Raw genomic sequence first — 20,194 nt, forward strand, 5'->3', positions numbered from 1 at the left:
GCACTGCGCGCGGTAGCTGGCGCGCTCTGGACCCCGTGGCTGAAGGAAAGTCACTCGCATCGGAGCTGGCCTCAACCCAGCTAGACGCTCCCTGATTTCTACCCACTCGTTTTCCCGACGGGAAGGGCCGGGCCATTAGCTCCTCGAGTCTGGCTCTCTAGGAAACTAGCGTTAGTCTCCTGGCTGAAAGGCCAGAGCTCCATCATTCCTCTAAATCCCCCTGCCAGCCGGTGGCCCTCAGTTTCAAGACTTGTGGGAAGAGGAGCTGGAGCACAGTCACCCCGAGATTGAAGAGGCTGAGTTGCCTGTGAGGGCTCGCCTGTCAAGGCCAGTTCTCCCTGTCTGGTACCGTCCTGCCTTCAGCTCTGTTGGAGCGGGGGGCGCGGGTTGGGATAACGGTGATCAGCGGGAACTTGTACGGAGCCTTCCACGCGATTTTCCTTCTAGACCTCAGCAGCCCATAAGAGGAAGAAAGGATTGCTCAAAGTGGTAACACCTGCTGCTGCAAACTGAGGAGCGGCGTGCACAAATCTAGGTGACAGGAAGGGCTTAGCCCTCTTCCACACGAATGGAAAAACTTCAACAGCTGCCTAAGGTGATGCAACTAGATAGCGCAAAAAATGAAAATACAGGTAGCAAAAAAAGCCCTCCGGGGCTGAGAGGCTAAACCTCGAGTCTACATCCAGCTTTTTAAACCCCCCAGCCGTAGACCACCGCGTGGGAAAAGTTTGCTCCGCGGTTTTGCTGAGACGCCGGAGTCTTATTTCTGAGCCTGGTTGAAGGACTCTCGCGAGAGGACGCGGTGAGCCCCGCCCCGCCACGGGGAGGGAGGGGCAAGGAGGGGGCTGGAAGCGCTCCGTCCGGCCCGGAAGTAGTGCTGACTAGGTACACGTGAGCGGCGGCATGGCGGCCCACCGTTCTGGCCCTCTTAAGCAGCAGAATAAAGCTCATAAGGGCGGGCGGCATCGGGGTCGGGGATCCGCGCAGCGGGACGGCAAGGGTGAGAAGATAGGGTTGGAGGAAGAAGGGTTATTTTAGATGTTAGCTGCTTTTCTTTGTGTGCAGACAGTTCCTATCTCTGGCCTGGACCGCGCGCAAAAGGCTCTAAGATGGGCGGAGAGGGTCCCCTTTCTGGACTCTCTGGTACCTTGCATAAGAGCCCTTTTTAATCTTCTAGGCCGTCTAGCACTGAAGGTCCTAAGCAGGAAAGTGAGAAAAGAGCTCAGCAGAGTAGACCAGAGGCATCGCGCCAGCCAGCTCCGAAAGCAGAAGAAGGAGGCGGTGAGAGGAGCAGGGATTGGGGAGTGGTGTGGTTTCACAGCTGTTCTAGGCGGTAATGCCTCGAACTGAAAAATGTGACCCTGGGAAGGGGCCGGGGATGGAAAAATAATTCTCGGGCACATGTCAGGCATGCAGATCTAGATTCATGCTAGGACATTCTTTGTTTTGGTGCAGGCTTCTGCCCACTCTCCCGGCCTACGTGCCTTTTACAAGAAAGATGCGGTGGACTGGGAGTGGGGAGTGGGGGGTGAGGAAGGGGCGTCCATACTATGGGAAATGCAATACTGAAATGAAGTACTGAAACATTGATCTTTCTATTCTCAGGTTCTGGCAGAGAAAAGACAGCTGGGCAGCAAGGATGGTCCTCCTCATCAGGTGCTGGTAGTGCCTCTGCATGACAGGATTTCCTTGCCAGCGGCCTTTAGGCTGCTTCAGGATAAGGACACTGGAACAGTACACTTGAATGAGTGGGGAAGCACCCATAGCTTTGTGCTGTTGTGCCCCCGCTTGAAACATCGGTGGTATTTCACATCTGCAAGGCCAGGTTGGAGCATACAACAGTGTTTTCTATTGTTGTATTCTGAGTAGTAGTAATATTCTTTTAGTATGATGTGCTGGTGCCAAACACCTCTTCCCACTAACTTTGTCTTTTATGTCCAGGGGATCTGCACGCTGTGTTAGACATGGCTAAAGTGGCGGATACCATCCTTTTTCTCCTTGATCCACTAGAAGGCTGGGACAGCACTGGGGATTACTGCCTTTCCTGCCTTTTTGCCCAGGGCCTTCCTACCTATAGTAAGTGAGTTAGGAGTATTAGAGGTAAGGGGGGGAAGTGAATTAGCATTTATTATGCATCTATAATTTTCCAGGCACTCTGACACTTGATACAGGAATACAACTGGTGGGTTGTATTTGGCTGGTGGCGAGTTGTACATCTATGGCTTAAGTTGGTCCATCATTTAGAAATTATCTATCAAGCTGCTTTTTATTTCTGGACTACTCTTTGTCCAGAGGAAGAAGAGTATGAACTTTGGTTTCACTATGAAAATTTTTTAGGGTAGTTGAGTGTTCAGTTTCTCAGTGATCTCTGGTCTCACAACTGAACTGTTAGCTTGTTTGTGAACTACGGTGGGGATTTACATGTGGTAAAGTAAGTAACAAAGCCCTTTCTCTCTTGCTCACAGCACTAGCTGTCCAGGGGATTTCTGGCCTCCCACCAAGGAAACAAATAGATGCCAGAAAGAAGCTAAGTAAAGCAGTGGAGAAGCGCTTTCCTGATGACAAACTTCTCCTGTTAGACACACAACAGGAGGCACAGATGCTGCTCAGGCAGTTGGCTAACCAAAAGCAAAGACATCTTGCCTTTCGAGATCGACGGGCCTACATGTTTGCTCATGCTGCTGACTTTGTGCCTAGTGAAGAAAATAACTTGGTGGGCACCTTGAAAATCTCAGGCTATATTCGTGGACAGACTTTGAATGTAAATAGCTTGCTGCATATCATTGGACAGGGTGATTTCCAGATGAAACAGATAGATGCTCCTCTAGACCCTTTCCTTTTAAATCCTAGAGTGGTCAAATCACAGGACTCTGGAGCTGCAATGGAGGTAAGAGTGATGTTCTTAAAAACTATGTGTTGTTGGGGTGCATGGGTGGCTCAGTCGCTTAAGCGTCTGACTCTTGATTTCGGCTCAGCTCACGATCTCATGATTTGTGAGCTGGAGCCCTGTGTCAGGCTCAACGCTGATGGCACAGAGTCAGCTTGGGATTTTCTCTCTCTCCCTCTATCTTTGCCCCTTCCCCACTCGTTCTCTCTCTCTCTCTTTCTCTCTCTCTCTCTCTCCTTCTCTCTCTCTCTCTCTCAAAATAAGTAAACATTAAATGTTTTTTAAACGACTTGTAGATTTATGTGTAAACTGGTGTAGGATGTGAATAACATCAGAGGAGGTAGTCTGCACTCTTAGACAACTATACTAGCCTCTGGAGGTGACTGCTAGTTTGAAGTAAGACAGTAGTCAACTGAATATGTTGATATCCTGTATTCAGCACTTTATAGGTACCTCACATAGCAATTGGCTTTGAGTGTATAAAAGACAAAAGATGCAGTCTCTTTCCTTGGACAGCATAATTACGTCAGAAAAAATGGCAAACATCAAAGATTGAAAAAGTGTGTTGAGGGATAGAGACCTGCTGTGTAAGTTGAGAAAGTAGACTAGCAAGCTTCACAGAAGAGCTCAGACTTGAACCAGGTGTTGAGATGGATAAATATGACTTATGAGATGAAGAGAGATGAAACTGTCGAAGAAGATAGAGACAACATGAATTTAGTCCCAGGGATAGATCAGATGGTTTCTTTGAAGAAATCAGCTTGATGGGAGTAAGGTAGGTAATAAATGTGTAGGAGTGAGAGCAGATTATGAAAGGCCTCAAAAGCAAGTAGAGGTATGGACTTAAAATGCTAGGAAATTAAAATGGTTGAAAGATTTGACCAGTTGGGCTCACTGTTTCATTCTGTTTTTATTTTATTTTATTTATTTATTTTGAGGACTGTGTTATTTCTGAATCTTTCTGGTTACCATGTTAGATTTAGTAGATTTTGGGTAACGTTTGGTGTCTACTATTCTGGTTTTCAGATTTGTGCTATGGATGCTGTGGTTGATATGGAGGAAGACCTTAAGGTCCTAATGAAGGCAGACCCTGAAAGACAAGAATCTTTGCAAACAGAGGTTATCCCAGATCCAATGGAGGGGGAGCAAACCTGGCCCACAGAGGAGGAACTGAATGAGGCAAATGGTTTGGTATTGGCAAACTTGTTTGTATTTCATATGGCCTAGAATTGTGCATTTTCTCTAGCTGCTCACAGGGTAGGGTGGGATGAGATGTATTTGGAGGTTAGTTTTCCCCTCTATCTCTAAAGGCTGTATGTTTGCACCAAGCAAACATTGGACATAGCTTTGCTCCATTTTTCAAAATTACTTGTGTTGTTGTTTTCTCATAAACAGATAAACAACTTTGATTTGTTGCAAAGCTTATTGGGCTGTGTAAGTGTCGCTAGTTCTGAGGCAGCTGAATTAAATTTGGAAGTAGTCTGTTCTACTCATAGTGTCTGCTAGACTTTCTGGTGTTGGTAACAATGTCTGGTATCATCTTGCCTAGGTGAGAATATGGGAGTAATAGGGGAAAGGTGTGTATGTGTACGTATGTATATACACGTGTGTGTGTATATATAAGTATACGTATGTATATACTTTTTTAAGAGAGTGCGCAAGAGGGGTGGAGGGGAAAAGGGAAAGAGAGAGAAACTTAGGCAGTCTCTATGTTCAGTGCTGAACCCGACGCAGGGCTCAATCTCACAACCCTGGGATCATGACCTGAGCCAAAATCAAGAGTCAGATGCTCACCTGACTGAGCCACCCAGGTTCCCAGAGGTATATAATTTAACTTAACTCATTTGGGCTTCTACAGACTGCTTGAAGGAAAGTTCCAAGGTGGTAAAGAAGGTTCCCAAAGGGACATCCAGTTACCAAGCTGAATGGATTTTGGATGAGGATGGTGAAAGTGGTGGGGAAGATGAATATGATGATACAGAACATGAGGATTTTATTGAAGAGGAATCTCAGGTAAAGATATGAATCCTTAGGCCACTTCTGCGTACAGCCCCAAATGCAAGGCAAAGTGCAATCCTGACCTTGAGGGTTGTGTGTGATCAGTTTCCTTGGAATGACTTAGAGCTGCCAGAAGTGAGACTTTCTTTTATAACTTAATCTCTATTAGAATTGATACTGATTTTGACCAGGCGTCTAGTAAAACTAATTTACTTACAGTTTAATGGTCTTTAGGGTAGAGACGGGTGTGAAACTGTAATCTTTATTCTGTAGGATGAGAGCAGTGAAAAGGAAGAGGAGGAAGAATGTGAAACTATGACTATAGGAGAGTCTGTGCATGATGATCTGTATGATGAGAATGTGGATGAAGAGGCTGAAGAAAAAATGTTGGAGAAATATAAACAAGAAAGACTGCAAGAGATGTTTCCAGATGAAGTAGATACCCCCCGTGACGTGGCTGCAAGAATTCGGTTAGTCAACAAGTCTAAAATCAGTGTTTTTATTTAAAATTCATGTGGCTCAGAAGTGTGTCAGTGTGATAAAAAAAAAACACAACACATTGTCCCCGTTTCTGAAGGGCTAACATTCTATATGGGAAGGTAAGACATACATACAGAAACAGTAATATGTGATCAAGTTCCAGACTGTGTGGTGCAGACTAACAATGTCACAGTACTTTAACGAAGGGGAAACACTAAGGTTAATCGGCAAGTGCTTCCTATAGGAGCTAATACTGAAAGTATAAAACATTTTGGAGATTTGAGGGAGTTTGGGCAAGAATAAAAGCGTGAAGACGTAGATGATGTCTTCCCTGGAGATGAGTCTAATTAAAGCCAGAGGGTTTACATTGGATATTAGGGATGTAATATTTTTGTCAAGGACCTTGTTTGCCAGGTTAAAGAGCCACTGCCTGAAGGAGCCACTCTAAGTACTTTGTCCTTTATCAGTGAGGGGCTGGGGTTTGGTTCTGAAATACTTGTTATGAGTTGTTTTGGAGTGTGGTTTTAAGCTGTTAGATTATTTTGAGAGATAGTGGGAGAATTTTTTTAAGTTAGAGTCTTAGCCATTTTAGAAGTGACTTGAGTGAAAAAGTAGCACCATATAAATTTGACTATTTTTTAAAATCTTCCTTATCTAGATTTCAGAAATACAGAGGCCTCAAGAGCTTCCGGACATCTCCATGGGATCCTAAGGAAAACCTTCCTCAAGATTATGCTCGGATCTTTCAGTTTCAGAACTTTACTAATACTAGGAAACGCATTTTTAAAGAAATTGAAGAAAAAGAGGTCGAAGGAGCTGAGGTATCTGCCTTACTTTGTCCATCCCTGTAATTTGCTCTTTGCCAAGGTGCCCTCTCCTTTATTCCTCCTCTTGGCATGAGTACCTTATTTAGTTTTGTGCTGCCCATAGCTGAATTAGAGGAGCCACTGAGTCACTGATGAGAGTGATATTGAGAACAAAGAGGTATCAGATGTTAACTGAAAAGTTTAATCTGGGTAGTTGAGGCATCTGTGAAAGGCAGTTTTAAAGGGTGAGGGTGGGCTTTAGGGTAGTTTAAGAGACTTCTAACATATTTGGAGAAATGCTTCATCATTGTCGAGACCTTAAGGGTAAATGATTATTTTCTACTTTCTTTTTGGCAGGTTGGCTGGTATGTCACACTTCATGTCTCTGAAGTCCCTATCTCAGTGATTGAATACTTTAAGCGAGGGGCACCCTTGATTGTATTTTCTTTACTACCTCATGAACAGAAGGTGAGTTAGTATTTTGTGGGAAATGGGGACTTAAGAAACTTTCCAACCAGTTTTGTATGATAGTCTGAAATTTTATGTGACCGACCTTTTACTCATTGGGATGTAAACAATCTGCCTTAGGATGAAGAATCAGAATATGATGGTGAAGTCAATGATGGTGTTACACAACATGTCTGAACCTGTCTGAAGCATCTCAGTGATGCACTCTGTGTTCTGAGACTTCTCTGTCAGATTAGATTTTAACCAAGGGTTGGCAGCCTTAAGTGGGGCTGGGGGGGTGCGGGAAGGAGTGGTTGGGCCACGCGTAGGTCTCTTTCTTGATGGCCAGTACTCGTGTGTATTGTGTGTATGCGAGAGCTCTGGCCTTTGGTCAGTGGAAGAGTTTGGGAGGTAACCGTCTTGAATGAGTAGTTTTGAGGTGTGTGGTGAGTTGAGTGACTTGAAGGCACTGCGTTTGTGGCAGATGTTGAGCTTCTGCATTGTTAGACACGGGAAGGTTAGCTAACACAGAAGGCTGCGTGAAAGCCCCCAAAACCAGCCTATATGTAACTTGAATGCCAGTTGTTGGTAAAGGTAAAAGGTAAATCTTATTTACTGTAAATGAGTACTAGAGCGAATTTGGATCTGCTAGTTTAGTTTGTCTTCTTTCAGTTTAGGCTGCTCTATTCCAGATAGGAAGGTCTGTTTTTCTTATGTGGTTCCCAGATGTCAGTACTGAATATGGTGGTGAGCCGGCACCCTGGCAACACTGAGCCTGTGAAAGCTAAGGAGGAGCTGATCTTCCACTGTGGGTTCAGGCGCTTCCGAGCCTCACCTTTGTTCTCTCAGCACACTGCAGGTAAAGCAGTGGGGAAGCTTCTGGGTTCTTGTCCATCTTAATGTCTTTTGGGGGACTATTGATTTTTAGTGCAGGTGTGTAGAATACACAATTTCAAACTCTGGGTTTCTGGGTTAAGGGTATTTTCACTACTCTGGTCTAGGAGCCAATGATGTTTTTATTCACAATGTCTGAACCTGTCTGAAGCATCCCAGTGATGCAACCTCTGTGTGGTGCTGAGGCTTCTCTGCCATGAGTATTTATTCCAAAGTGGTTTTGAATGGGAGTTGGTGGCTCTTTAAAATGGTGTCACAAAGTGTAGAACCCTTGGCATCTGATGGCCGTTGGCAGTGTGGATGAAGGATAGGGGTGGCCCACAGTTGGGTAAAACAAGTATGTGGCTTCTGAGATGTTGGGATAAGATGTTGAAGAGTGGTGACCAGGGACACTTTTATGGCAAAAATGATTGGACTCCTATACATTAGGAGTGGGAAGATATTTGGAGGCTTCTGAACATTACCACACACACTCAGCTTTCAGCAGTGGCTGGAGGAAGATGATGAAGGCAGTATTAATGGGTACTCTGGATAATTTCTGTTCTTACTAGCCATATGTCAATTAGCTATGCTATCTAAATGAGGAATTATCTTCTCTTTCCCTTAAAATATTTTATTTCTCTGTAAATTCAGTATTAAGCAGGAGGGAGAGTTTCATTGAAGATAAAAGCAGAAGCTCAGGTAGTCCTCAAGATCAGAGATCAGCTAAGTATGGCCCTTAGGCCAGATCTGCCCCACTGCTTGTTTTTGTTAAACAAAATTTTGTTGGAACACAGTTGTGGGTTGTTGGGGTTTTTTTTCCTTCTTTTTTCCCCTTTTTTTCTCATGTGTTGTCTGTGGCTGTTTTTTTGCTATAGTGGCATAGCTGAGTAGTAGTTGGAACAGAAAGACTGTATGGCCATAGGCCTAAAATACTATGTTGCCCTTTATAGAAAATATTTGCCAATTCTTGCTCATGACTACAGGCTTTTGATTTAGTGGAGGTATTTTCTGTAAAGCATTGCTTCCCAAACAAGGTAGGGATAATGAGTGTCAGAATCACCTGGAGAACTTTTTCAAACCCCAAATATAGTCCAAGCTCCAAGATTTTGCCTCCCTGTTGAAAAATCACTGTGAAGGACTGAGTTGTATCTCACAGTTGTATTGAGGTAGGAAAATATTTTGAGAACTAGTGGGGCAAAGAAACATAAGTTGCCTTAGATTTGAGTTGCAATGATACAGCTTTTCACAGGCTTGTGGATTACCTATGGCTTCTCAAAATGTTTTTACTTTTTATTTTTTAACCCTTATTATGGCAGCGGATAAACATAAATTTCAGAGATTCCTGACTGCTGATGTGGCCTTGGTAGCGACAGTATATGGCCCAATCACGTTTCCTCCTGCATCTGTACTGCTTTTTAAACAGAATAGCAATGGTAAGTTAAGTTCACAGAGGTGAACAGACCTGTAGGTCCTTAATAGGTTTAAAACTATTTCCTGTATTTAGATTTGAGAGTCATATGGTATGAAGAACGTAATAATAGTTTTCAAAATACCCCAATCTCAGCCTCAGACTGGGTCTGAGACAAGGATGACAAACGGAACTTTATCTTGCTTATAAACCATAGTCAGTTGATAGGTGCTGCTCAGACTGCTGTATTTAGGATAGGTTCTCACAACAGGCCTAGAGGGAATATCATTTAATGATCTTTGCATGGACCCAGGAGGGCAGCATAATATATCCTTACTTTAAGGTTTCTCTAAAAAGATCTTGTTTGGGTCTTTAAGTGGACGGGGGTAATCAGTGAAGGCTTTGGCTTGTAGACTCCTGTTGCTCTGCTTTTGCTCCATAGGAATGCACAGCCTCATTGCCACAGGCCATCTGTTGTCAGTGGATCCAGACAGAATGGTCATCAAGAGAGTTGTTTTGAGTGGTCATCCTTTCAAAATTTTTACTAAGATGGCAGTAGTGCGCTACATGTTCTTCAACAGAGGTGGGTGTGAAGGATGGGATCAGATTGCCTTTGTGGGGTGAGGGTTGAGTTTACCCTTTGTGGGTACATGTTTCATCTTGGTCTTCTCTTTGTTTCTTTCTAAGAGGATGTGTTGTGGTTTAAACCAGTGGAACTGAGAACAAAGTGGGGTCGCAGGGGACACATCAAGGAGCCTTTAGGTAAGAGAATGTGGGATTTGGTACCTTGTCTAGGTTTCTCCAGTGCTACTAAATGACTGTTGGGTTAGAAGACTACTGCTTTAACATTTTCTATTTTAATTTGACCAACTTGCTCTGTTTTCTTTCTAGGTACTCATGGCCACATGAAGTGCAGTTTTGATGGGAAGCTAAAATCTCAGGACACAGTGCTGATGAACCTCTATAAACGAGTTTTCCCCAAATGGACTTATGATCCATATGTACCAGAACCAGTACCATGGATGAAAAGTGAGATCCCTTCAACAGTGCCTGAGGTGGATATGGAGTAATGGATTCACTGGGATTCTGTCTCATTGCTGCTAGTTAGCACTCTAGGGATGGGATCCTACAGGTTGTAATTGGACAAAGTTTGTTTTCTACTTTAGCCTAGAGGTCTGCTGCCAGTTTTGGCAAAAGGCTTTTCTTGGCCCTGATAAGTTGTCTCAGTAAACTATGGATGTTTTTCTCTTGCTACTTACTTAGTAAACAAAACAAAACAAAACTATTACTGAAACATCCACTTTCCAGTAGGATTTTGAAAGCTGTTTAAGAGGGGAAGATAGGAAGTTAAAGTAACCAGGAAACAAAATTTCCAAGTATCTCAAGACACTGAATCCCATCTCTTTTGCATAAACTAAACAGAAACAGATTGATAAGGAGCTGGCCTTTCAGCCTGCTTCACCCAAGTTAGGGAGGTTAAGTCTACATTTCCGCCACTGAGTACAATACAAATGTTCTTCACTTCTGGGGAAACTGTTTGAAAATGCTGAGACAGCACAGCGGCCACTCCAACACCAGCTGTAGGTTCAATAAGCAGTTTCATCCTCTCCCACACCAGCTGGGTTGCATACTGTTGGTATGAAAAGGAGTAAGAATTAGTGAAATGGGAGAAGGAGAAAGAGCCTCATTGGTTGGCCTTTACAGTTAAAGGCCAGATGGGGTTATATGCCCAGTCTGAATTTTCTTCTTGGCCATATGTATATGCTTGCCAGGGAAGGGCAGGGCTTTTTTCCCATCCTTACTCTGCTTCTGTTGAGAGGATTGTCTAATACATCTGGGGCACCCTCCCACATGTCATGAAGTCATCTAGTCAAGTCCCCAGGGAGTCAGTTTCTACTTAAAACAGGAGAAGATTCTTTTGCCTAAGAAGTTGATCCATTGTTTTGTATTTTCCTTTTCTATTGGAGCCTCACCTTAATTTCATCCTCTGTGACCGTGAAGACATCATCCACGAGGTCCCTTATAATAGGCCAGGTGTTTAAGCCAATGCTGGATTTGACACCATCTGCTATGGTTTCTGGAGGATAGGGATTGGGGGTCAGTTCCCCTTTCAGCTTGGACTGGTAGCAGTCATCTGCATTCAAGGGTTCAGCAGCATATACCTTCACGCTAGGTCTCAGAGCCTGGGAAGAGGAATATTAGATATTTTACAACTAGCCACAGCATTTTGCTTTGCATGCGTGCAGTAAAATAGGCAACATAGGTAACACATTTCGTTAAGTAAGAGCCTTTCCTTTGATTGATGTAATGAAAATAGACCTTTAAGCATTTTAAATTGTATCCCTAATACTGGCCTTAAGTTGCTTAGATCATATCTGGTTCTATTGATAACTTGGGGAAAGAGTAGCCCCTGGATAGTGGGTTGTTGAGGTGGAATTCAGGGAAAGGACTATGAGGGTGTCACTCATTGTAACTGCTTTTGTGCTGTCCAGTTGTTATGGATTAAGAACAAGGTAGTGAGGCAGAGAAGAGCCTTCCATTTCAAGTGCCAAGGGATGATGGGAAGGAATAGCAATTGGGAGGAATGTTGAACCAAGTATCCATAGTGTAGTATGATGTAAAATAAAATTTGCTATGCCTGAAGTGGGGAGTCCTCCAGAAGCTATTTTTTTTCTTTCTTTCTTTCTTTTTTTTTTTTTTTTTGAAGCTATTTTTCTTTTTTTTTTTTTTTAAGGTTTATTTATTTTTGAGAGACAGAGACAGAGCGTGAGCAGGGAGGGCAGTGGGAGAGGGAGACACAGAATCTGAAGCAGACTCCAGGCTCTAAACTGTCAGCATAGAGCCCAGTGTGGGGTTCAAACTCATGAACTGTGAGATCATGACCTGAGCGGAAGTTGGATGTTGAACCAACTGAGCACCGAGGCACCCCCAGAAGCTGTTTTCTTACCTTAACTGTAATTGCTATTCCAGCAACCATTCCTCCTCCTCCTACAGGAACCACCAGTGCATCTATCAAGGGTATCTTTAGTGAAAAGAACGTAAAGTATAAATAGGTCTATCAATAACCAGTTTTATATATATGTAAAATAGACTACAGTCAGATATCAGCTTTACCAGTGGTTAAACAAGAATTAACAGCTCTCACCTGGTTTAGCACTTCCATGGCAATCGTCCCTTGCCCAGCTATCACTGCAGGCTCCTGGTTGGGATGTACCATGATGCCTTCTGTTTCTTCCAAAATTCTTCTTGTAACATTTTCTCTGGACTGAAAGAGTACATTAATGTAGCTCACTCCATTTATACTGAATAGACTTCCCAACAAGTTAGATTCAGTCATTTAACATTTTATTGGCCATCCTTATTTCAGACTATTTTTGGGCACTGGGGATATAACCGTGAACAAAATGATCATTGTGCTCAGTGGATTTATGTTCCAATATGGTGGGAAGGGGTGCATATAAGTAAATATATGGTATGCCTAACTGCTATGGAGAAAAGTAAGTTTGTTTTCGACAGGGTGCTCAGGAAGGGCCTCTGGTCATGTGACATTTTAATAGGTTTGAACAAGTCTTGTGAATCTCCAGAATATTCCAGGAAGAGAGTAATCGCAAGTGCAAAGACTACAAAACAGAAGTGCTTGGCCTTTCTGAGAAAAGGCTAATAAGTTAGTTTGGTTGGTGTGGAGTGTTTGGGGGACAGTAATAGTGGGAGATGATGTCAGATATGATTGGAATGGGCCATTTCATCCAGGTGTTAGATAATTGTGTGAATTTTGGTTACTACTGTGTGTGAGAGAAACCACTGGAGGATTTTCAGCTGACAAGAGACAAGTTCTAACTTATTAAATGGATAGTTCTGCTTGGTCTCTAGAAAACAGACTAGTGGGGCAAGGGTGGAAGAAGTAGAGAAACCAGTTAGGATACTATATCTAGTTGAGAACTGATGTTGGTTTGAATCAGGGTGTTGATGGTAGAGGCTGTTAGAAGTAGTTGGATAATGGAAATGATTTGAAAGTAGGACTAAGATTTGGATGTAGGGTGTGGGAGAGTTCTCAAAGATGACTTCGTTTACTTTGAACACCTAGAAGGATACAAGTTGTCATTTATTGAAATAGAGAAGACTGGAAGAGGAGCAGTTTTGGGGAGGAAGTTCAGGAATTTTTTTTTTTTTTAATGTTTATTTTTGAGAGAGAGCGAACAGGGAAGGGACAGAGAGAGGGAGACGGGAGACAAGGAATCCCAAGCAGGCTCCTCGCTGTCAGCACAGAGCAGGGGTCAAACTCATGAACCACAAGATCACTTGAGCCGAAATCAAGAGTCAGACACTTAACTGACTGAGCCACCCAGCTTCCCCAGGAGTTTGGTTTTAGAGTACATTTGAGATGCCTATTAAGACATTCCGAGTGGGAATATCAGGTAATTGTTGGATATACAAGTCTGGGTTAAGGGCAAAGATCAGGACTGGAGTTAAGAGTATAAGTGATATTTTAAACTCGGAGATTAATGATATCACCTGAGTGAGTATAGAGAAAAAGTTGGGCATATTAACATTGAGAGATGAAGAGGAAACATAGGAGACAGAATAGCCAGTAAGCTAGGATGAGAAGTTTCATTTGACAGTCAAGGTGACACTGAGCACTGCCCTCTTCTTTACCTCATCACTGTGTTCACTGTATACTATGGAGGCTCCGTAGGCTTGTATTGCCAATTTTTTACAGTTGGGAGCTGTTTGGGGCACCACAATGTAAGCAGGAATCCCTGGCAGAGAGAACCATGTTTAGTTAGTACAAATCAGAATTTAGAATAGAAACTAATGTCAGTTTGCTTATATAATCAGATAGGAACTTGGAAATATCCTTCCCACAATTATCACCAATCTCACTGGGAGTAAGAATACTTTTCCACTCTTATCTGATGATCCTACCCAGTACCCTGAGAAGTTAATCAAATACCTTCCAATTTGGCAGCATAAGCAAGAGCCTGGCCATGGTTTCCACTGCTGTGAGTAACCACAGCTTTGGGCTTCTCTTCTGAGGTGGCAGGAATCAAGCCTTTGATTGCATTAAGGGCACCACGAATCTGGAAAAGGATGGTGAATCCATGGATTTGATGGAAAAGTTTCTTTTTAAAACACCAAAGAGCTTTCATGAGTTTTCTCTTCCTAACACCACACATCCATTCCATCACGAAATCTCACTGATTCTACCTCAGAAATATCTCATGTGTCTTTGCCACTACCTTGGTGAAGCTTCATTTCTCAACTTGCATTGTATCAAACCTCAACTGATCCTCCAAGGCTCATTCTCTAATATTTCCACTAGATTATGAAATTGGCCTTTTTAAAATTAGTTTTTTGTTTTTTTGTTTTTAATTTTCAGAGAGCTTGAACAGGTGAGAGGGGCAAGGGAGAGGGGGCGGAGAGAGAATTCCAGGCAGGCTCCACACCTAGCACTGAGCCCGATGAGCGTCTCGATCCCACGACCCTGGAATCATGACATGAGCTGAGATCAGGAGTGGTTGAGCAACTGATTGAGCCACCCAGGTGCCCCTGAAAGTGACCTTTTAAAAACAAATGTTACCTTTTTTCATTGACTGGCTATTTTGTAAGAAGTACAGATTCCTTGGAAGTTGTGGTCTTTCTAAAACATATTTCCTGCTTTCGTCACTGTTCTAGCCATCCTAAATTGCTTCCAGTTTCCCTCCTACCAGGTTAGCTCATACCCCCGTACCTCTCAGCATGCTGGTACCCCTAAGTCTAGTTCTTTTCCTTCATTCCTTGATCTGGCTAAAAGTGCTCACCTGTAAGACTTGGGTCAAACAGCATTTGGTTCAACTTCCTTGATCTCCCAGGCAGAATTAGGCATTTCAATCCATGGCGTTTTATTTGTATCTGTCTTACATTACTTGTCATTAACCTGTTTGTTGACTAGCTTGTCTTCCCTTGTAAGTGTGGATAATAGCACAAGACCTACTGTATATATGTGTGTATGTGTATATATAATGTTCCTAGTAAGTGAAAATAAGTATTTGATGTCTAATGAATAAAAAATAAAACCATAGCAGAAGAAAAGGGCAAAAGAGAATAGTGTTTTGTTTAACATAAAAGTGCTCATTAATGGGTGGGGAAAAAGGTCCTAAAGCTACCACTTAATGGGTACTAATACCTGTCAGGCATAGGGCTAAATGCGGCTTTCAGATTTTTACCTGAAGGATCTTAAAGAAGCTCAACTGTCAGAAATTATAGTAGCGAATCAACACAGAAGTTTAACTTTTTAAAAAATTTTTTTTAAGTTTTTAAAAATTTAATCTCTACACCCATGGGGCTCAATCTCAAAACCCCCAAATCGAGTTAGTTGCATGCTCTTCTGACTGAGCCAGCCAGATGCCCCCAAAAGTCTATCTTTTATGCAAAGGGAAGGCTCTGACATATTTTATAGAAAAAGATCTTATTGTGTGAAGGTTTAGCCTGGTTTAGATCTTTTATATTCACAACAAGGTATCAAGGAATAACAAGCTGACACACAGCGAATGCCTAAACTAGGTTATATACAGTGATCACACTTGCCCATTTTGCCTTGCGATAGTCCAGGTTAATGTCTGTTGTCTGGGTTTAATCCTGAGTTACCCCTTCTCAAATATGCTCTAGTTTGGACAGTAAAATATATGATCACCCCAATTATAAGAAAATTTGAGATTGGGGAGCCTGGGTGGCTCAGTCGGTTAAGCATCTGACTTTGGCTCAGGTCATGATCTCCGGATATGTGGGTTCAAGCCCCACATGGGACTTGGTGCTGACAGTTTAGAGCCTGGAGCCTGCTTCGGATTCTGTGTCTCCCTCTCTTTCTGCCCCTCCCCTGGTCATGCTCTGTCTTTCTTCTCTCTCAAAAATAAACATTAAAAAAAATAAAGAAAATTTGAGATTAAGTAAATGTTCAAGTGGCTTGTCAACACTGATGCTAAGTAACCAGGACTTGATCAAAGGAAAATTTCTACAACCCTTTTTCTTCAGCTATAAAAATAGTTCTACCTGTTTTACTGGGTGGTCAGGAGGATCAAATAAATGTATATGCAAAAGGGGTTTGAGAAGATAATGATACACTAGCAAAAGGGATTGTTACCTTAAAAGATCCAGTTTTCTGGAAGAGTTCACATTTGAAGAAAAGATTGCGCCCTGTTACTTGATTCAAAATGAAGCTTGTTAGCACTGGTGTGAGGTGGATAAAATCTTGAATGTTGACACGAGCTTTCTCAACATCAGCAAAGGAGATGCAGTACTGAGCACACATGGTTCTGAAATCCAGGAATCAAAAAGAGGTTAAAGCCTGAGACTGTGTTTAATGAGAAAATTTTGAAAATGGCTTACAGACCCATAGAATGTGTAACAGCAAGAGTGAACCATAGTGTAAACCATGGACTTTGGGTGGTAATGATGGGTAATACAGGTTCAATTGTAACACCACCACTCTGGTGGGGGGTATTGGTAATGGGGGGGAGGGGCTCTGCTTTTGTGGGGGACATGAGATATATAGGAAGTCTCTAATTTCCCATCAATCTTGCTGTGAACCTTAAATTACTCTTAAAGAAATCTCAAAAAGAGGGAGGAAAAAAGAAAATGTACAACACAGGAAAATATACCTGGGGCCTGTGATGTTAATGGAACTGTTTCCAGTACTGGGGCTCCAGAATCTCTATAGAAAACTTGTCTTGAAGCTGACTTACTTTCTTTTATTTTTTAAAAATATTTTTCTACATTATCTGACTTTATTTATTTTTAATTATTTTTAATTATTTTTAGTTTATTTTTTAATTTACATCCAAGTTAGTTAGTGCGATAATGATTTCAGGAGTAGATTCCAGTGATTCATCCCCTATGTATAATACCCAGTGCTCATCCCAACAAGTGTCTTCCTTAATACCTCTTACCCACTTAGCCCTTCCCTCCACCCATAGCCCTCAGTTTGTTCTCTATGTTTAAGAGTGTCTTATGTTTTGTCCCCCTCCCTGTTTTTATATTATTTTTGTGTTCACCGGTTTTGTATTTTAAGTTCCTCATATGAGTGAAGTGATACGATATTTCTCTTTCTCTAATTTCGCTTAGCATAATACCTTCTAGTTCCATCCACGTAGTTGCAAATGGCATTGAAGCCGACTTTCTTAGTAAATGTGTTAAGGTTTTATTTATTTATTTTTGTTCTGTTGTTTTCTGGTGAAGCTTTATAGGAAATAATTGGTGGTGATTTTTGAAGGCTTAAAGCTCACCCCTCATATACACCATCCGTTTCTTGGCACTGTCATTGGTCTCTACATTTTCATAATTGTGAAGTTTGAATGAACTGTGTTCAAAATGCTATACATTTTTATTTAAAAAATATTTAAGAAGGAGAAAAGTTGCTTGCAGTCTTACCATTTTGATGAATTATGTTCATTTTCTAACTCCTGTTTTTTCAATATACATACATTATATGACAGCTAAAAGCATAGATAACATTTTGTTTACCCCTATTCCAGTTGGCTCAATTTCTTTAAAGTTTCTTTAGTTACTGTTTTCAGTAACTTATGCTTCCATTTTTCACTATTTTTATTGTAGCATTTAAACATGAAGTTTCTTTTTATTTTTCCTTATTAACAAAAAAAAAAGCAATTAACAAAAAAAAAAGCAAAAAAAAAAGCAATTAACAAAAAAAAGCAATGCATGTTCAGTGTAAAAAACAGAATTTGATCTGTTTCCTCCTCAAAGACAATTGCTATCTAACTTCTGGGATTTATCTTTCCAGGCCCACACACCTATACAAACAAAACTTTTTTGACAGATTTGATAATTTGCCTTTTCTTTTTCACTTTCTTTTTTTTTAATGTTCATTTATTTGAGAGAGTGAGTGGGGAGGGGCAGAGAGAGGGGGAGAGAGAAACCAAAGCAGGCTCCATGATGTCAGTGCAGAGCCTGATGCAGGCACGAACCGTAAGATGATGACCTGAGCTGAAACCAAGAGTCCAGATAGATATTTAACCAACTGGGCCACCCAGGTGCCCCTCTTTTTTCTATTCTTTTTTTTTTTTTTTTTAAGATTTTATTTTTAACCTCTATACCCAGCGTAGGGCTTGAATTCATGATCCTGAAATCAAAAGTCCTATGCTCTGAGCCAGCCAGATGCCCCTAGCTTGCTTTTTCTGAGACAATATGTGAATCTTTGCTTATCAATAGATATACAACATTTTAGATGGCTACTTCTTTTCACATAAATACCATAGTTAAAGTTTTTTTGATGGGGGGGGGAATCTATTTTAATGTAACAAAGAGACCCGTTGCAAGATCTTTTTGTCTGTATTTGTGTTTTGGGTAGATTGTGCCAAATGTATTTTGCATCAAAAGGCATGCACACTTATAAGACATTTGATACCCATTGCCAAACTGACTTCCAGAGGAGTTGTAGATTATATCAGTTTACGTTCCCAACAGCAGTTTCTAAGGAATGCCCTTCTTCCTTCACCCAGTTGTGTCATTTTTAATCTGTCAATTTTTAAAATTTATTTTTGGGGGAGAGAGAAAGTAGGGGAGGGGCAGAGAGAAAGGGAGACAGAGAATCCTAAGCAGGCACCATGCTGTCAGCACAGAGCCCTGCACATGGCTCAAACCCACAAACCGTGACAGCTGAAATCAAGAGCTGGACACTTAATCGACTGAGCCACCAAGGTGCCCCTTAGTCTGTCAATTTAATGAAGTATGTCTAGTAGTTTGAATTTATATTTGTTAGTGATTGAACACTTTTTCTGTATATATTTATTGGCTACATTCTCTTGTGACCCTAACACACCACTTACCCAATCAGTTTCCTCTGAAATGCCATGTTTATCAAAGATTAAATTTCTATTAACACTTGGGAGCTTTCCTGGACTTTGTATTTTGTTCCACTAATCAGACTGCCAATTCTTTTTCCAGTTCACTGTATTAATACGTTCTTCCATGATTATGCCAAAATGTATTGGCTTTTCTGGTTAAACCTCTGACCTTTTTTTAAAAAATATTTATTTATTTTGGGGAGACAGCATGTGAGGGGGAGGGGCAGAGGGAGAAGAGAACAGAAGATCTGAAGCAGGCTCTGCGCTGACAGCAGGGAGTCCAATGCGGGCTTGAACCCATGAACTGTGAGATCATGATCTGAGCCAAAGTCAGATGCTTAACTGACTGAGCCACCCAGGCACCCCAAACCTCTGACTCTTGATTTCAGCTCAGGTCATGGAGATAGAACCCCCAGTTGGGGGCTCTAAGTAGACAGCACAAAGCTTGCTTGGGATTCTCTCCCTCTCTCTCTCTGCCCCTCCCCTGCTTGTGCACATGTGGGCTCTCTCCCTCTCAAAGAAAAAAAAAATGTATTGGCTTTTCTCACACATTTCTTCCATAAACTTTCAAAATCCTTTATCAAGGTTGCCAGAAAATCCAGTTTAAGATATACAAATGAAGGGTACCTGAATGGCTCAGTCGCTTAAGTGACCAACTCTTGATTTGGGCTTGGGTAACGATCTCACAGTTTTAGTTTGAGCCCTGCGTTAGGCTCTGCACTGACAGGGTAGAGCCTGCTTGGGATTCTGTCTCCCTCGCTCTCTGCCCCTCCCTCACTCGCACATGCTGTCTCAAAAATAAACATTTTTTAAGAATATGCAAATGAAGTGGGGGCATAATTGACATTTAAAAATACTGAGTCTTGGGGTGCCTGGGTGGCTCAGTGGGTTAAGTGTTTGACTTTGGCTCAGGTCATGATCTCACGGTTCGTGGGTTCTAGCCCTGTGTCAGGCTCAGTGCTGTTGGCTTGGAGCCTGGAGCGTGCTTCAGATTCTATGTCTCTCTCTCTCTCTGCCCCTCCCTCACTCATGCTCTGTCTCTTTCAAAAATAAATAAATACTAAAAAAAAATTTTTTTTAAATAAAAATACTGAGTCTTCCTATCCATGAGCATGGGTGTCCTTCAATTTAGTAAAGCCTTTGTTTTAGGTTTCTAAGTAAGATTTTCATTATGTCCTGTGTAGATCTGATTAAATTTATGCTTAAGTAGAAAATATTTTTGTTGCTCTTGAAATAAGGTATTTTTAAATATTTTTTTGATTGCTTACTGATGATATATATGAAAGGTAATAATTTCTGTATATTTATCATGTAATAGGATACTTAGATTACCTTGTTAGATATAATAGTTTTATAGTTTATTCTCCAAACGACCATGCTATCTGTAAATAAAGATGATTTGTCTTTACCTTATAAGCATACCTCTGGTAACTTTTTCAGTAACTTCACAGCTAAT

At 41.7% G+C, this 20,194-nt stretch overlaps 2 protein-coding genes and 2 non-coding genes across 8 annotated transcripts in view; 3 read left to right on the forward strand and 1 right to left on the reverse strand.

Annotated features, from left to right (window-relative positions):
• TSR1 (TSR1 ribosome maturation factor) lies at positions 1–11,545 on the forward strand. Of its 3 annotated transcripts, none has more exons than XM_043583447.1 (16): positions 1–595; positions 704–802; positions 1,178–1,281; positions 1,606–1,825; positions 1,942–2,076; positions 2,466–2,887; positions 3,914–4,073; positions 4,746–4,900; positions 5,159–5,355; positions 6,024–6,186; positions 6,529–6,639; positions 7,345–7,477; positions 8,811–8,927; positions 9,345–9,485; positions 9,590–9,664; positions 9,794–11,545. In XM_043583447.1, the coding sequence occupies exons 5-16, from the start codon at positions 1,965–1,967 to the stop codon at positions 9,970–9,972; spliced, it is 1,965 nt and encodes a 654-aa protein (XP_043439382.1). In that variant the 5' UTR covers positions 1–595; positions 704–802; positions 1,178–1,281; positions 1,606–1,825; positions 1,942–1,964; the 3' UTR covers positions 9,973–11,545. The 3 variants fall into 3 exon arrangements, with proteins under 3 accessions (XP_043439382.1, XP_043439381.1, XP_043439380.1); XM_043583446.1 differs by having other exon boundaries at positions 1–345; positions 448–802; XM_043583445.1 differs by lacking the exons at positions 1–595; positions 704–802 and adding an exon at positions 862–1,000.
• LOC122486243 lies at positions 6,780–6,869 on the forward strand. Its single transcript, XR_006298092.1, has one exon. It is a non-coding gene; the product is annotated as a small nucleolar RNA SNORD91 family (small nucleolar RNA).
• On the forward strand, positions 7,615–7,709 carry LOC122486242. The gene has a single exon (XR_006298091.1). It is a non-coding gene; the product is annotated as a small nucleolar RNA SNORD91 family (small nucleolar RNA).
• SRR (serine racemase) overlaps positions 10,211–20,194 on the reverse strand; it is a 26,121-nt gene continuing 16,137 nt past the window's right edge. For 2 of the 3 annotated variants that reach the window (XM_043583451.1, XM_043583452.1), the window contains exons 2-8: positions 16,020–16,191; positions 13,854–13,980; positions 13,556–13,659; positions 12,048–12,167; positions 11,850–11,924; positions 10,876–11,085; positions 10,211–10,532 (exon numbers count right to left, since the gene is read on the reverse strand). In XM_043583451.1, coding sequence (XP_043439386.1) covers positions 10,317–10,532; positions 10,876–11,085; positions 11,850–11,924; positions 12,048–12,167; positions 13,556–13,659; positions 13,854–13,980; positions 16,020–16,191 — 1,024 coding nt within the window. In that variant the 3' untranslated portion in view covers positions 10,211–10,316. Of the gene's footprint in view, positions 10,533–10,875; positions 11,086–11,849; positions 11,925–12,047; positions 14,522–16,019; positions 16,192–20,194 lie in introns of all 3 variants that reach the window. The other variant, XM_043583453.1, reaches the window with a different exon arrangement.

This window comes from Prionailurus bengalensis, chromosome E1 (genome assembly GCF_016509475.1).
Source record: "Prionailurus bengalensis isolate Pbe53 chromosome E1, Fcat_Pben_1.1_paternal_pri, whole genome shotgun sequence".
In the NCBI taxonomy this organism is placed as follows: Eukaryota; Metazoa; Chordata; class Mammalia; order Carnivora; family Felidae; genus Prionailurus; species Prionailurus bengalensis.

Excerpts from the sequence above, each read along its gene's own strand:
- TSR1 (XM_043583445.1), top strand. The coding sequence starts at position 904 with ATGGCGGCCCACCGTTCTGGCCCTCTTAAGCAGCAGAATAAAGCTCAT. Across the intron at positions 1,282-1,605 it reads GAAAGCAGAAGAAGGAGGCG|GTTCTGGCAGAGAAAAGACA; the intron begins GTGAGAGGAGCA and ends TTCTATTCTCAG. Across the intron at positions 7,478-8,810 it reads GTTCTCTCAGCACACTGCAG|CGGATAAACATAAATTTCAG; the intron begins GTAAAGCAGTGG and ends TTATTATGGCAG.